This window comes from Oryza sativa, chromosome 2, assembly GCF_034140825.1.
Source record: "Oryza sativa Japonica Group chromosome 2, ASM3414082v1".
In the NCBI taxonomy this organism is placed as follows: Eukaryota; Viridiplantae; Streptophyta; class Magnoliopsida; order Poales; family Poaceae; genus Oryza; species Oryza sativa.
Window position 1 is genome coordinate 21088916 of NC_089036.1, and position 16997 is coordinate 21105912.

Consider the following 16997-nt stretch of genomic DNA (forward strand, 5'->3'; position numbering starts at 1 on the left):
AGAAAAAATATTAAAAAAATCCATGTCATCGTCCACGTGGCGTGCCACGTAGGCAAGACCACGGTCAAACACGGCTTTGGACCGGGATGATACAATAAACTAAGTTTAGGGTTCTTGATGTGCGCTTTACAAGTTCGTGGACCTAACTGAAACCTGCTGACAAGTTTAAGTACCGCTGGTGTATTTTACTCTTAAAATAAAATAAAATCCGAAATTAGAAAAAAAGAAGAGTCCAAATAGAAATATATTTTAAAAATAACTGAAATTCGGAATTAAAAATAAAAAATATTGAAAGAAGAGTTCGTATAAGAACCCAATACAAGATTAATTAAAATTTGAAATAAAAATTAAATAAAATCTGAAATTAGAAAAAAAATAAAAGAAGAGCTCCCGTAGGAATATATTTTGAAAAAAAACTAAAATTCGAAATTAAAAATAAGCAGTATTGAAAAAATAGTCCATAAAAGAAACCAATACAATATTAATTAAAATTCAAAATAAAAAATCAAATAAAATCAAAAATTAGAAAAAATAAAAAAGAGAGTTTAAGTAGGAATACAATTTTTGAAACAATTAAAATTGGAAATAAAAAATAAATATTAAAAGAGTAATCTATATAGAACACAATATGAGATTAATTAAAATTTGAAATAAAAAATAAAATAAATTCAGAAAATAAGAGCTCAACTAGAATGCAATTTATAAATAACTAAAATTTGTAATAAAAAATAAAGACTATTGAAATAAGAGACAATCTAGAACACATGACGAGATTAATTAAAGTTCAAAATAACAAATAAAATAAATTTTAAAAATAGAAAAAAATAATAAGAGTTCAAGTAGGAATATAATTTATGAATAAAAATTATCGGGATGAAAAATTATGCAATTTTCAAAAAACAATCCATCTAGAACATAACAATGACAAATAACAATAAAGATGAGAGAATCAATAGGGCTATAAAGGAGTAGAGTGTTGGCAGTTGATGGGATATCCAAAAACTATAAACAAAACCCCAAATAGAATCCCAATGATGATGGGCATGCCGTTATGCAACATGGTTACGACAGTTGATGGGACTTTTGGAGAGTAAAATAAATCCAATGACAATCATGTTCGATTTTAAAATCTCAATAACAATAAGGAGGGGAGGCAACGGGCGGGCTATAGAGGAGTAAAGTGGCGAAGCCGCTAATGATTTGACGAGACTTATAAAAAGTAAAAAAGAACACAAACAATAATTATGTTCGATTTTTAAAATCCCAATGGCAATAAAGAGAGGTGGCAGCAGATGAGCCGTAGAACAGTAAATTGGCGATGTTTGACGATACTTCTAAAAATTATGAAAACGAAACCCAACAAGACAATGACTCTAAAGACTAGAAAGCCTATTTTTTAAAAGTTTATAAAGAGAATGAATATAAATAGTGGTAGATCAAGTAAGCAAATAAAAATGTGACAAATGAGTAAGGGGTAGTGACTGACGTGGATTTTAAAAATTATAAAATTATTAGAATAACAGGAATGATAATTTTAAATAAAATCATATGTGAAAAATAGATAATTTTAAATTGATACGGGCAGCTGTAGGATCAAGGAGGCCGACTAGAGGGGGGGTGAATAGGCGGTTTTAAAACTTAATGGCACTTAAACAAAACTAACCTAAGTTGCTAGGCAAGGTGAGGTGCAAGGTTAACTAAGTAACTAAGTTAAGTTTTGCAAACCTAAGTGATATGGGCTCAAATATGTCTCTATGAATGTAAATAGCACAAATGTAAATGCAACAAATAAATGAGACAAGAGACAAGGAATTTTTCACCGAGGTTCGGAAAATCGCCGGTTTCCTAATCCCCGTTAAGGCGAGCCTAACTCCACCGCTCAACCACGAAGCCACCGCACGCCCCCTTCGTCAAGGGTGGGCAAGGCGGGAGCCGGCCCACGGAGAGGACTACCCAAGTCTCGATCACTCGGGGTAGTTCTTCCTTCACTCCGAAGGTGGTGAACTCCAAACCACTCACAAACGGTGCCGGGCCTCCTCCACAATCTCCTCGGAGAGGTCACAGGGCAACACCTCCACAAGCCATCTAGGAGGCGGCAACCTCCAAGAGTAACAAGTCTAGGATGCTTGCCGAGGATGATCAAGTGCCACACTAGCTATAACAATGAAGCAATGCACTTGGATTGGCTTAACTCACTCTCTAACACCTCACTAGATAAACTAAGTGTACAAGGGTGTGAGAGCTCTTGCAAGGGTTCAAGATAATGCAATGGAGTGCCAAAACCTTACCCTTGCTGCTGGGGAGTGGGTATATATACCCCCAACCACCAAAACTAGCCGTTTGAATCGAAATCCCCAACTTTGTGCTCTGCCGGTCAGACCGCCGTTGTGAGGCCGGTTAGACCGGACTACTTTGTAACGGCTAGAAAACTAGTCGTTACAGAGCAATCATTGAGTCCACTCAACCTGGCCAGTCTGACCGCAGTGTAGTGGCCGGTCAGACCGTCCACGGCTCAGTCAGACCGCCGTCGGCTCGGTCTGACCGGTTGCGGCTCTGGCAGCTCTGTATCGCCACCAAAAACCAGACCAGTGCAACAGACCAGTGGGGCCGGTCAGACCGGCCTTACCACGCCGGTCAGACCGGCTAACAGACCCGGTCAGACCGGCCTAAGGCCCACGGTCAGACCGCAGGTTACTTTTCAGCTCAACCGACAGTTAGTAAAACAGCGATATCTCTTGACTCGGGTCTCGGAATTTGGCGTTCTTGGACTCTATGGAAAGCTTATTCAAAGGGCCATCCAACCCATGAAAATTCCATCCAAGAAACACAACTTAAGTCAAGGATAAAGGGCTCACACTCCAAAGGATATCCACCGGACATACCCACAAGATGTCACTCACTCCTATTGGACATGCCCACTTCTCTCTTGGTTTAGGACTTGAGAAAACTCATCACACTTGGTTAGACAAGCCCACAAAATGCACCTACATGCATATGAACTAATATGGCACAAGATCATCTACAAGCTCGCTTCATAGACCCCTCTTAATAATACGACGCCTATCTAGCAAATCCGGTCTACACCAAACACCAAGACCGGAAAAAGACTAAGAAAACATTCTTAGCTACATTATACCTTTGCCTTGCGCCATCCATCTTGGGGTCAAGCTTGAGCCGAGATCAACACTTGTGACCATCCGGTTGAACCATGTTTATGCCGAGGTCTTGTCCATCCTTTGTCAAGACTTTATTCTCATCACAAGCTTGACTTCATTCTTGCCAACATGACGATGTCCTTGGCTTGGCGACCACTAACCCGTGGTGTCATTCATTAGCCTCATCATAGTGGGACCTATTCCTTTTCACACCTCAAAGGAGAACATTAGTCTCAACAAATCGGTTGTCATCCTTCACTTGATGACCAACCGGTTGCATATGAAAGATATGGATATGTTTGTTGAGTATTCATTAACATCACAAGTGTCATATACTCGTATGCAAGCTCAAGTGCAAAGATCCGATATAAATAATAGGTGAACAACATGGATCTAGAACATGCACAATAAATGTATAGGATTTGCTCCCCCTAAATATATGCATACAAATAAATATACAAGAGATGCAAGTGTATGCATAATTAGAGAATGACCAATGGGGGTTTATCCTATACATATAGAGAAGGCATATGTAGTAATGATGTAGACCAACATAAAACATATACCTTCATGATCTCCATGTTCTCAATGTAAATGAGACTAAATAAGATAACATTCGAGTAAACATTAGTCTCACACTTATATATTAATAACATGGAAATCATATATATGAACCTATCAAAAAGTAGGAGATAAGAAGTGGTACATATCGTTTTATCTCCATGCATTTCATCCTTGTCATGATTAAGGTCCATCACAAAAGAATGAATGTCTTCCACATCTCATTATCGGGAAATAACCTAGTAGACAACTTATGCAAAAGAGAGGTTAATCCCATAAACATCGGTTTATCATCTATCACCAAAGTAACAATTACATAAATTGTTTAATCCAAGATCTTTCAATCTTTTCTCTCTTTGGTGATGGATAATAACCCGATATAAACAATATAGAGAGATGAGATGAAAAATGATTTCAAATCAAGATAGAAATCTTATAATAAACAAAATATAGAATAAGCTCCCCCTCAAGATGTGCATACATATGGATATGAAGGAACGCATATGCACATAATCAATAAAGATCAAATAGGAAGCTCACACTATATTTTGGATCCACAAGAGAGACCAAGTTAGAATATATGAAGTTTAATACATACCTCTCATCATTTTTACTTCCATATCCAAATGAGACTAGTCAAAGAAAGGCTCATAAAAACGTTAGTCTCACATAATTAGATTTGTCATTAATCACCGAAAACCAAATTAAGGCACTTGAACTTACAGCAGCCCAACTAGTTTGGTGAAAAATGTCATATCTACATAACAAGGGAATGGAATCGATTGCAGAAACAACCGAAGATAGAACCCATAGGACAACCAAAGCACCGGATCCATAGAGGACAAGAGTTGGTGTCACTTGGATGTCCAGCTGAAATGAACAATAAAAAAATTTGTGTGAGCAACAGTACTAAATGCAGTACAGAAAAGGCGTTTCAATGCCTCATCCCATATAGCAAACACAAGAACAGGCAAGCTGAATATATAGAAATGGATGCAGGAAAGATGGTATTATGGTGATACATACACTCGCTTCAGAGTTAACAGAAATAGAAGGAAAAAAAAAACAACGTGGTACACTATACATGAAACAATCATGTGTTGGGAGTTTGGAGCTCTGTCTCTGCAAACCTCATGTTAGGTCCTAATCACCCAGCTCACAAACTCCCCACATTTTGCTACACGAGTCGGTGACTGAACTCAATTTTACATTTTGAGATCTATCATAAGTATGCATTTGTCATTGGAACCTTCACCATACTTTTGTATGTAATATTCTTCAACTCGTCTCTCCTCTCAATCATTTGATTGCAACAGGTAATTGGGCATTGATAAGCCAGAATTGGCGATCAATTCAGAAACATCAGCAGGTACAACGAGACAATACCTTGCTCAGGATGTCGTCCAAGCCGCCGTCCTCCTCGGCTGCCTCCGACGACACCGGCGCGCTGCCGCTGTCTCCAGAGACCCGCCATTAGAGACCGCCGCGACCTCCTCGCTCTTCTCCTCCGCCGGCGGCGGATCGGGCTTGTCCTCCGTGACGACGACGGTGGACGCCGACGCCGACGCGGGCTCCTCTGATGGCACCGGGTCCGGCGACGCTGCGCTCGCGCACCGCCATCCTCGCGACAACCATCACCAACAGCAAAACCGTCAAAACGATAATCAATCAATCACCAAGAGAGAGACCGGGGGGCGGCGCGAATGCAGGCCGGCGACGTGGATGTGTGACATGATGAATGAGTAAAACCATTTGTTCAACTATAGAGTAGATAGGGTAGATCAGTGGTTTCGGGAGTGATTTCCGATGACATGACATGTAGACTTGGTCCTCTATGCTGAGTCAGCATGTGGGGGCCCACATGTCATGCATCCTCTCTTCTTCCCTTTGTTCCTCACCCTCTCTCCTTCTCTTCTCATTCTCAATTCGGGTTTTGACCTTTCTTTCCTGGCCGGCTTCACCACAAAGACGGCAACGGTGAGAAGATGAGGGGGAGCAGCGGTGATCGACGACGACGGGAAGTGCCGGCAGCGACTAGGGCATGCGCCTTGACCGGCGTGCGAGCGTACGCGGTCACCGCGAACCCAGCCCGTGGCGAGGAGGAGACGCGTGGCCATGGCGCCACCCATGACGCCGATGCCCGTGTAGTCCCTGGCCGCACCGGAGCAGGGAACCCAAACGTACGCCACCCACCACCGCCACGTCTAAACCTCACTCCCACGACGGCGGGCGCGCGGCGAGAGGAACGTCGCCCAGCTTAGGTGGCACCACGGGGGGCCCGTGCCAGGGGAGGCGGACATTGGCGATCGACGGCACGAGGTGTGCGGTTTGTGCGTCCAAGTGGAGAAGGAAATCAAGGGAGCCAAACCAAAGGAGGTTGTCAGTTTTGTTCGATCATCTCTCTCGCCTCATCCATTGCATTTTCTTTTCATCCTAGTACTTTTTATGATAATCCTAGTATGAAATCAGATCAAACTCTTTCTCATTTGCACTTCAATATGGAAGCTTTGTTTTCTCCGATTTTATTTTTTCAGAAATTTCTCTGTGGCCGGCGCCTGATTTTAAGGGAGACGAAGTGGATTTACTCCCCTGAAAAATCCAACAGTGCCACGATGGTTTGCTTGTGTGCATGCACTTAAAACCAAATTGGATCTCCTCGACCACCCAACGTGAGTAACCCTGCGCTGATTTATAGCTGGACTGCCGTTCCTGTATTTTCTTTCACAGGCCACAATGGGCCCTGTCCCACTTGTAGAACCGGAGTGGGCCGTTGTCCTGATGGGCCGGGGAGCAGCCGCTTCAGGCTAAAGCCTGCCAACGCAAACAATACTACAGTAGGTTCGACACTTGCTGGGATTCCTATGCCTTCGTTGTCTCTTTCCGATAGTTTTTCTCCATTTATTTTTTTTTCATACATTACACGGCAAGAACCACTACACATGCTACATCATACTCACACTCGGGAATACGCCCATTGACGCACACTAATTAAAGAGATGGAAACCAATGATACACCACTGATCTTACTAAATTCTAGTTGAAACCTATTTATGTGTGTGCAATATTCATGGACATCAGAATTTAAACATTTTTAAGTGGGGTCCTGCATCCACGACTCCACCACTACACCACCGGTGCTTTTTTTCCCCCCGATTATACAAGGTGTACCCATACACTTACCATTTTGTGTAAACATCAGCGAACATCAATTCTTGTCCTGACATTTTATATGTTACTGACGTCTAGATATCCGTTTAATTTGCTATAAGATCAAAGATGCGATTTTGTATCCTTATGATGACTCCTTTTTATAAAGGGTCTCAAAATGCCAATGGATGGGACAGTTCTTTACTTCTTTTCCTCATTTTTAGCATGGTTGATCCACAATCTTGCATTCATGTTCGTCAACAAAAGTATCTCTCTAGTGTCAACTAAAAAATCTTATCCTTTCCTCACATATCTTTAATTAAGTAAGCACAAGGTTGTTACACCGTTTATTCTCAAGGTCCAAGCTTTCAAGCATTTATAGTGTTAAGTTGTTGTACGCGGTGTCTTTACAGATTTATTCATACTCCATTGTTTTCTTAGAAAAGGACCAGTTAGAAGATGAAGCCAAATGATGGAGTCCTGATGGTGTGAGCAAATTAATTAGTTTATTTCCTACCTACCATTATGTAGAGGACTTAGCTAGACAAAATATATGGGTCATTTGTATGCATATTCAAGTGGTTCTTCCAAGCCCAGCTGGCCACCCAGCTGATGACGCACAATGATTTGCACTGATTGAACTGCCACTCTGCCAGCGATAGCTGATTTCAGTTTTTGATTTTCTGCACTGAGACAAATCTCCAGCCAGAAAATATCTGGTGCGAAAGAGTGTGCCGTAATCGAGAAAATTGGCAATATTGGGACTACAAACATGGGGGCTTCGCTGTTTTGACACTCCGAGTGGATGACAAATGGGCCCATCTATATCTATGAAATGTGGGTTCAGTGTCATTATAGCAAAGGTTAATATTTACAGTGTCATAATTGCAAAGCAAAGGTTAATGTTTGCAGTGTCATAATTGCAAATCCCCCACCGTAATCTGGGGTATGCAAAATAGTAGTTATGAAAAGTTCGGAGAAATATCAACAAAGGTGATTACGTCCGATTTTTTTAATCTAAACACATGCAGCCCTTTTATTATGTATTTGAGCACACGATATTCGTAATTCCATTTCTAAACATGTACTACATGTACAGGACCACGTTGATGTAGGATTGAATCACAATAACTAAGCCAACCAGAGAGGGGTGAATGATTGGTATACCCAAAAACCGAAAACTTTTAGCAGAAATAAAAGTTACCCTCGAAATCGACGGATCGCGGTCTGACCGAAGTTGTCCTGCCGGTCTGACCGCCTGGTTGCCATCGGTCTGACCACGATTATATATCCAGTCCGACCGCCGAGATCAGCTGCTGCTCGCTGTCGCCGCTGTTGGCTGACCGCCGTGCTCCCGCCGGTCTGACCGCCGCTTGTCGCCGGTCTGACCGCCGGTAGATCACTGGTTAGACCGCCGAAACCTGGTAAACATAAATCGAAGAACTCTTAAAGTGGATGACGACTTTATTGATTCTCTCTGTGTTTACAAAGTGCACCAACAACACTCCTTACAAAAATTTCGACTAAACTCGAAACCCTAACTCAAAACTCAACTCGATTGCTCTCAAAAACGATACCGGGAAGCCTCACGCTCCCCCTCTATTTATACATGAGGTAGGCAGCCTAAAGCTACGAACAAAACTTATACTAAGAGTCCTAAACACTTTAGGAAACCCTCTAGTTCAAGAAAGAAACTTTACATAACCAATCGTACCAAATTTGGACTCCTTCCAAATTCGACTCCACATCCCATACGCACACAATACCTCCATCATATGCCATATGGAATCTCCATCAACCACGTGCATCAACTCTAGCCTAAGTATCCCGCATGATCTCTGACCACCACGGACATCGTCTTATCCCCAAGCCGACTCCCGGTCCATCACCGCAAATACTCTCCCGAGACATCGAGTCACCTACACATGGAACAAACAAAGAAACCATATTCCGAGACCAAGTTATCTTCAACTTGACTCATTGTTAGCAAACAACAGTATTACATACGTATAGTATCCATCTAGAAGTCATAATCATGAAATAATCATGGATATCCAAACAAACAACCCGAAACCGAAACTGACACAGTGTCGGCCGGTCTGACCGCGCGCATACCGCCGGTCCAACCGACTACAAGAGCCTGGTCTGACCACGCGCATACCGCCGGTCCGACCAGCTACCAGAGCTCGGTCTGACCGGTCACATGAAATAATGAATCCTGCGATCACATATGAAATCCAATCATCTCCAAAACTACTTCGTAAATAAATTCCAAATAACAAAACCAATAATCTCCGATGTCCAATTATTCATCACAGAATAATCATCAAAAACACCTTTGATTTTACAGTCAATCCCTCAATCTAATGCCTAACAAAATAAATGGACCAATAACGTCCACAAGTTAGCAGCCCGGTAATGTAAACTCATTTATTTGTAAACTAGTAGCAATTTTTTTAGGTCTATTAGCTTGCTATATTCAGATTATACTTTAAAAAATGTGTAACAATGATTTGTAAAAGCAAAATACCATATTTTGAACCATACTTAATAAATATGTCAAACATTAATACAAAGTAACAAAACTCAATTCAGTGGCCTAGCTATTATTTTGTTGGACATTATATTATGGAACAACGCTTGGACATTATGTTATGGAACAACGCCTGCACTTGCGTCTTGTCTACGGATTGAAATATAGGTTTGACCTGCTTATATTTGGAATTAAATTGACGCATGTGCTTACATGTAAAAAAAATCAGTGATTGCGCCATTCATCTTTTTTAAAAAAATTCAATTAAATATATAAAAAATAAAAGGACAATTATGTTTTTTCTCCCTCTGTTAAGGTTGAATTTAGATTTGAATTATGCAGAGTGACAGTTGCTTATAACCCTTAGTACATTCTCTCAGAATTTTCAACGACTATTTGTAGGTTTTTTTTTTTTTTTTTACAAATGAAAGATGGTTATCGTAGGGCAACTTTACGAATAGGCGGACCTATATAACTAAGATGTCAATTTTAAGTAAATTTTACTATACATCACTTTGCTATTTCGCTTTTAGACCACCATTTAACTAATGTTTTTACTTTGGATCGGATAATCTTACATTTGTGATACTTTGGACCACTGTTAACTCTTTTACCCCCATCTATTTTCAACTTGTCATATGTCAAATAAACGATCTACATATAACTACACGAGTTTATTGACGAGTAGAAGCTGCCATACTCGAAATTATTCTTATACTACTTACAGTACTACAATTTGCTCCGTAGGTTATAGATACTCATAAATCATTAATCAAAATTATTTTTACTAGCGATAATATAGAACTACCAACAAACACCACAGTAAATATACTCTTTTTTGGATGAAAATTAATGTTTTTCTACCTTGTCTTCCACGCCCGTTTTCACCTGATATAATTCTACTTTTTCTATACTTACACAGTTTGTTCATACAAAAGAAAGAGAAGCTAGCTTAGCTAATGAGGAGAAACGACGATGCTACAACCTATGTAATCACTAGAGATCTTGGGTATACAATCACCAGAGATCTTGGGTATACAATCTTATCTACATAAAGTGCGTGAGCAAGCTAGTTAGATGGAGCATAATTATATTACTGACGGATCAGGAGAAGGTGTAGAAAAGAAACTAGGAGATATTGCTGTTCCAACCACCATAAACATGTCGGCCTGCAACAGCAAATCCACCTTAATTATTAATTCGATGGGCATGCTCTACCACTCTTACCACGTGGATGGTAGTTGTTCACATAAGAATGCCCCATAGCTTTGGTACAGTAGCTTAATTCTATTCCACTATATATATAGATATATATATATATATATATATGCCTCAGCACTGTGCTAATTAATTACTACATTATTAGCTTAATCTGGTACTTACAACAAACATTTTGGGTGCACACATCACCAATATTTCATATCTATATATGCACATACCGAATCTTTGGTGAGAAGACATATCATACCTTTCTCACAACCGCTAGATGTACAAATCTGTACAAACATAATAAGTCCTGGAAATATAAAGAACAAAACATATCATACCTTTTTCACAACCGCTAGCTGTACAAATCTGTACAAACATAAATCCTGGAAATATAAAGAAAAAAATGCAGAGACAAGCACAGTGTTCAGTGTGCGAGAGTGGCCATTATTTCCTGAAGAAACCAACCGATGCTTGGTGGCTACTGAAAGATGAAAGATCAGGAGTGGTTTGCTGCTCAAACAGCTGAAAACGGCATGATTAATTTTCACACATTATATGCAACATCAACATGCTACGGCAATTAATCCAAAAAGAAGCTCGATCCTGCTCTGCTTAGAAATATGCTTGCAACAAAATAATGGTTTCAGTGTCAGTGTACCAGTGTGGGGAGTAAATTATGTTCGATCTGGACATGTCGGTTTGAATTGATTTCTTGTGGTCCGAGATTTTCCTGGATTTAAGATGGGTGGTGTTATGAGCACATGGTTGACCTGGATGCTGAGTTTAGCCCACCCTAATCTGGTCAGCAGTCATGACAAAATCAGCCAAATTTCATGACAGAGAAGAGAGATCAGAGATGCATGGCAATTAGCTTAAGCATTTGTCTAGTACAGTAGTACGGGCTGACATGGAAGAAGCAATGACAAATGCTATTCCTTCCCCCCATCATCTGAACATCATTAGTACTTAATTAATGTCGACATTATCAAAAGGATGATGGGTCAACAAATTTGATACGGAGTAGTATTAATTCGTACTTGGAGAAAGTTGCATATAGCAATTTAATTATTGATATGCACCATGTTGAAAGTGGCATATCATTAGCATTATAATGAGAAGCGTGATTAATTTATGCCTTGATTAGTCATGTTTTTGTTGAAAAAATCGTCTTGGCTGTTAACATGGCCTTTTTTTTTTATGTAATGGATAGCGTGTGTAATTAAACACGTTAGCGTCCGATGGCCTTTTAAGGATCCGATGGCTTGAAGCTCCTTGGTTTATGACTTTATTCTGCTGGCTTAATAGTTCATGAATATGTTGTACACCATACTCAAGGTCAATAGAGGCAGTTTTGCGAACTTGATCTTGCCAATACTATTCATCTCTAACCTCCTTTTGGATATCAACCAGGTTTTGAAAATGTAACTTAGACATTTAATTTCTATGGCAAGCCATTTGAAAAACTAGACAAAATTACAATATCACGAATAAATTTTTCAAGGAAAATATGCATATATATTTTTTTCTACAAAGGAAGTATAACTTTTGACTTCTATACCAACTAAAAATGTACACAACCATATACACCAGAATTTTAACCTTGATGGTTGAAGTCATACACTCACAACTTCACTACCGCATCAATGATGCTTCCCCAAATTTACATTATATCGTTTTCTTTACATCCAATCTAAATATTTATAAATCTATTGAAGTTTAATTTTCTTTTAAAGTTTGACTTGAAACATGCCCAAAATGACATGTTTCTGCGAAAAAGAGGGAGAACTGTCCATTCATGTCAGTGAGAGACAAGCACAAGGTGCCACATAGCTGGGGGACCCAAAGCAACCTGCCCTCCAAAACATGATACTCTCATGACAGCTCTATCAGATCATAAGAAATTTGCAACATGCTCTGCTCTCTCATCCTCATGACAGTAGGCACTCCTCACTGTAATCCACCAAGTAATTAAAAAAAATCTACACTTTTTCAAATTGTTGCTGCTCTGTGCTAGCCTTTTCATATTGAACTTCCACCTCTCCATGCATGCAGAGCAGCAGGAGCCTCATTACTTCTCATTACTCCACTTGCCAATAGTCACCTCTCTCTCTCACTCACTCTCCCTTCTTCTACCTCCAATCTCAAAGCCTCTCTCTCGTCCTCTTCTATGGCAAGCTTGGACTGTAGAGTAGTACAAGTACATTGCCCACAGTACTAGTCTAGTACCATCTGTTGCTGGAAAATCCTCCTCCTTGCAAGCATTTCTTGGGTTCTCTTTTCTTTTCTTTTCTTTTCTCCTGGAGTTTTTGTTGATTCATCACAACAACCACCATCCATCCAGCCAGCCAGCCAGCCACATCATATGTCCTCACCAGAATCCAAAATTTTCATCACACCAAACCATCCACCGCTCATCACTTTTCCCCCAAGCAAATCCAATCTTTGCAACCACATTGTTGTTGTTTCTCCCCCACAACATCCTCTTCCTTTTCTTTCCTTTTTTTTTTCCCGTTTTTGCGTCCAATCGCCCAACGAATCCAACCAAATTCGCTGTTCTTGCCTTCTTCTTTTGTGTTCAAGAATCCAAAAGTTGATGTTGTTTTGAGCTCAATTTTGCTCGAGAAAAGCTCGAGGAAGGTGCTCCCATGTCGGACTCGGAGCTGTCCCAGAGCACGGTGGTGTTCGGGCTCCGCATGTGGGTGCTCGTCGGCGTGGCCGTCGGCGCGGCGTTCGTGCTGTTCCTCGTGCTCCTCTCCGTGCTATGCCTCCTCGCTTCTCGCCGCCGCCGGCGGCGGCGGGGGCCGAACACCTCCCCGGTGCAGCAGCTCCCCGTCTCCGCCCCGCCCAAGAACCCCCAGAAGGTCAAGGCGCCCAAGGACATCCAGGAAGTCCCCGCCCAGGCCACCGCCGCCGCCGCGGCGAAGACGCCGCTCGCCCAGGTGCTCCAGATGCCCGCGCCGCCGCCGCCGCCGCCGCCGATGGCGGCGGCGGCACCGCCTCCGGAGACCGTCCAGATCGCCACCGGCAAGGAGCACCGCATTACGTACCCGGAGCCGCCGCACCGCAGCGGCTCGTCGTCGCACGGCAGCGGCGAGGCGCCGTCGGTGCCGGAGGTGTCCCACCTCGGGTGGGGCCACTGGTACACGCTCAAGGAGCTGGAGGCGGCGACCGAGATGTTCGCCGACGAGAACGTGATCGGCGAGGGCGGGTACGGCATCGTGTACCACGGCGTGCTCGAGAACGGCACCCAGGTCGCCGTCAAGAACTTGCTCAACAACAGGTACCCTACCACTAATAGTAGTCAACTCCGTTGCACTGAAATTACTACAGCTACCCAACTTGATTGTCTTCGTGTGATTGCCACGGGGATTGATCATCCAAGAACAGGTTTGTGGCGTCAATTGCGGGTGGATAATGATGCAATTTCTGATAACAGTTACTAGCATTTTGTATTCCAAATTGGGAAGCATGTTTATTATACTACAATTCGGTTACATTTGATGGTAGTACCTTTGGTTGGTAGTACTTTACAGTTACTGAATTCTGTTCAATTTAGCATGTCTGGCTTTCTGTAATGAAATTTAGTAAATTTTGTATGCTTGTCTTGTTGAGTTGATAGGGGGCAAGCAGAGAAGGAATTCAAGGTCGAGGTCGAAGCGATTGGGCGTGTGCGGCACAAGAACTTAGTGCGGCTTCTAGGATACTGCGCAGAGGGCAATCAGAGGTATTTTCTTGCATGTGCACATTATTTGGTAACCTTGTTGAATTGCAAAATCAAAAGGTTTGATAATGTAAATGGTGTTTATGTGGCTCTGACCAGGATGCTTGTGTATGAGTATGTCGACAACGGGAACCTAGAGCAGTGGCTCCATGGGGAAGTTGGACCTGTAAGCCCTCTTTCGTGGGATTCCAGGGTGAAGATTATACTGGGAACGGCGAAAGGGTCTGTGCCTTGTATCTCATTGTTGCGGCCCAGTGAATCTTGCTGCCATTCTATCTGTTTACATAAATTCTGCTGTTCTGTAGGTTAATGTATTTGCATGAGGGACTTGAGCCGAAGGTGGTTCACCGTGATGTCAAGTCGAGCAACATCCTCCTTGATAAGCACTGGAATGCTAAGCTCTCTGATTTTGGTCTAGCAAAGCTTCTAGGCTCAGAGCGGAGTTATGTCACTACACGAGTTATGGGAACTTTCGGGTTAGATTCGGCACACTATGAACATACCCCTAGAATCCCAGATGAATGTTCATGGTTACTAATTTTTTCCACTCTCTACAGGTATGTTGCTCCAGAGTATGCAGGGACTGGAATGCTAAACGAAACAAGCGATGTATATAGTTTTGGAATTCTTATCATGGAAATAATATCCGGTCGAGTACCGGTGGATTATAATAGGCCACCAGGAGAGGTTAGCGACCACATATTGCCAATGCTCGTTTATGATCTTGTTAACTGGATTTATCAAATCTACAGATCAAACTTTTCAGGTTAATTTGGTTGATTGGCTGAAGACGATGGTGAGCACCCGGAATTCTGAGGGGGTCGTTGATCCAAAGATGCCTCAGAAGCCTACCTCTAGAGCTCTGAAGAAGGCTTTGCTAGTGGCATTGCGGTGTGTAGACCCAGATGCTCGTAAGAGGCCAAAGATCGGCCATGTCATTCACATGCTTGAAGTTGATGATTTCCCGTATAGAGATGTAAGTCAATAGAAGTACATATCCACCTGTTTTTCCAGTACTTGCCTTTAATTTTGGGTGACCAATCCCTGTTAACGTTTCATCACCAAGCTTGCTTAACGTTCCTTCAGACCATATGACGGAATCATCTGAAAAGCTGATTTACGATTCTTGATTTGCATGATATCTCACAGTTCAGACACTTCTGAGTTTACCTGCTCTAATTTTCAGGGGAAAGCATTTCTTGTGTTAATCACTAGCAAATGTATTGAGGTTTCAGATTATATTTGAACTTATCCTGAGGGACCATAATCTGTTGGATATTTCATCAGCTCATATTTATGTCGATTTATGTCTACTTTGTGATTTCAGGAACGACGAGGCGCTCGAGCTCCGGTGCAGGCAAGAGTGGCTGACAAACCGGTGGCCATTGAAGCAGGCGACCGTGAATCCGACAGCAGCGGTAACAACAGCGCGCGACAAACCGAACCCTTCAGATGGAGAAACCCAGAGTCCTAGGCATTTGTTCAGAAATTTTCACTTGATTTCTTGAACAAGAACAGTGTCCACCACTGAAGTTGCAAAGTGCTCATTTGTTGCCTTCATCACCATATCATCTGTACATGCCGAAGGAACATATTAGCCCTAGTAATATTTTTTCTCGGTTTATTTATCCGATTAGAGACACTTTTGTATGAAAAAAGTTACTCTTCTAAGTTAAAAGAAATGGAGCGTAATCAAATCCCAATGGTATAAGAAGGGGCCAGTTGCTGCTTGTGTCCCTTGCTGGACATAATACTGTGGTGTAATTTTGGATGTCAGATGCCAACTTACCAAGCTAATATTGGTATAAGAGTAAATATGCAAATTGTTTATAAGCTACTCCTGAAATATGCAAAGTGTTTAAGGTTGTGTTCTTCCCCTTTTTTCCCAACTCACCTCCTTTTTCCACGCGCACACTTTTCAAACTATCAAACGGTGCGTTTTTTAAAAATAATCATATTAATCCATTTTCAAATTTTTTAAGCTAATTTAATTAATCACGTGTTAATGGGTAACACCGTTTTGGAGAGGTGGAGTTCCCCAACTCAGCCTAAGCCCGATCATGCCTGCAATTTTTCTGTACCACTGCACCTGGGATTCTGGGAATGTCTGTATGTTGCTGTACTTTTCAGTGTATTTGTATACTCCAATAAATCAAGTTCTTTTAGATGTTACTCCAATAAAAGGGTTAGTAGAAACATTCAAGTACTACGAGACATGAGTGACTAGGACATGTATAGTTAGCAGGTCACTAATCACTGATGGAGTGATGGACATCAACGTCTAATCTTGCCTTGGATTCTACTACTAGATTAATACTTAAAACTCTACTTTTCTGTTGAATATGCGCCTAGTTGTTCTCTTGACTTTCTATCAGATCTACCATTAAGTAGAGTACTTGTATGACACTCCTTCCATTTTGAAATACTTTGACACTTGTACCAAACTCACCGTCACAAAATTCCTTAAGCATTACACGGCCATCCCTTTCTGACTGAATAATCAGCATCGATATTTTTTCATGTTAACGTTACAAAAACTGAAATAATTTGTTTTCATCAGGAAAAGAAAAAGAACAATTGACTGTCGGCAATGCATTTGTCATGATACTGAACTAAAAATGATTCGCTTGACCACATCGCGAAACTGCCAACAACCAATTTTGCATTTTGC

The 16997-nt window shown here is 41.5% G+C and overlaps 1 protein-coding gene and 1 pseudogene across 2 annotated transcripts; one reads left to right on the plus strand and one right to left on the minus strand.

Moving 5' to 3' along the window:
- Positions 1-4286: 4286 nt before the first annotated feature.
- Positions 4287-5845, minus strand: LOC4329617 (uncharacterized; annotated as a pseudogene).
- Positions 5846-12717: 6872 nt separating this feature from the next.
- LOC4329618 (probable serine/threonine-protein kinase At1g01540) lies at positions 12718-16163 on the plus strand. Of its 2 annotated transcripts, XM_015767771.3 has the most exons (7): positions 12718-13885; positions 14225-14329; positions 14426-14548; positions 14632-14802; positions 14884-15013; positions 15093-15302; positions 15654-16163. In XM_015767771.3, the coding sequence occupies exons 1-7, from the start codon at positions 13251-13253 to the stop codon at positions 15798-15800; spliced, it is 1521 nt and encodes a 506-aa protein (XP_015623257.1). In that variant the 5' UTR covers positions 12718-13250; the 3' UTR covers positions 15801-16163. The 2 variants fall into 2 exon arrangements, with proteins under 2 accessions (XP_015623257.1, XP_015623256.1); XM_015767770.3 differs by having other exon boundaries at positions 14632-15013.
- The last annotated feature ends 834 nt before the right edge of the window (positions 16164-16997 follow it).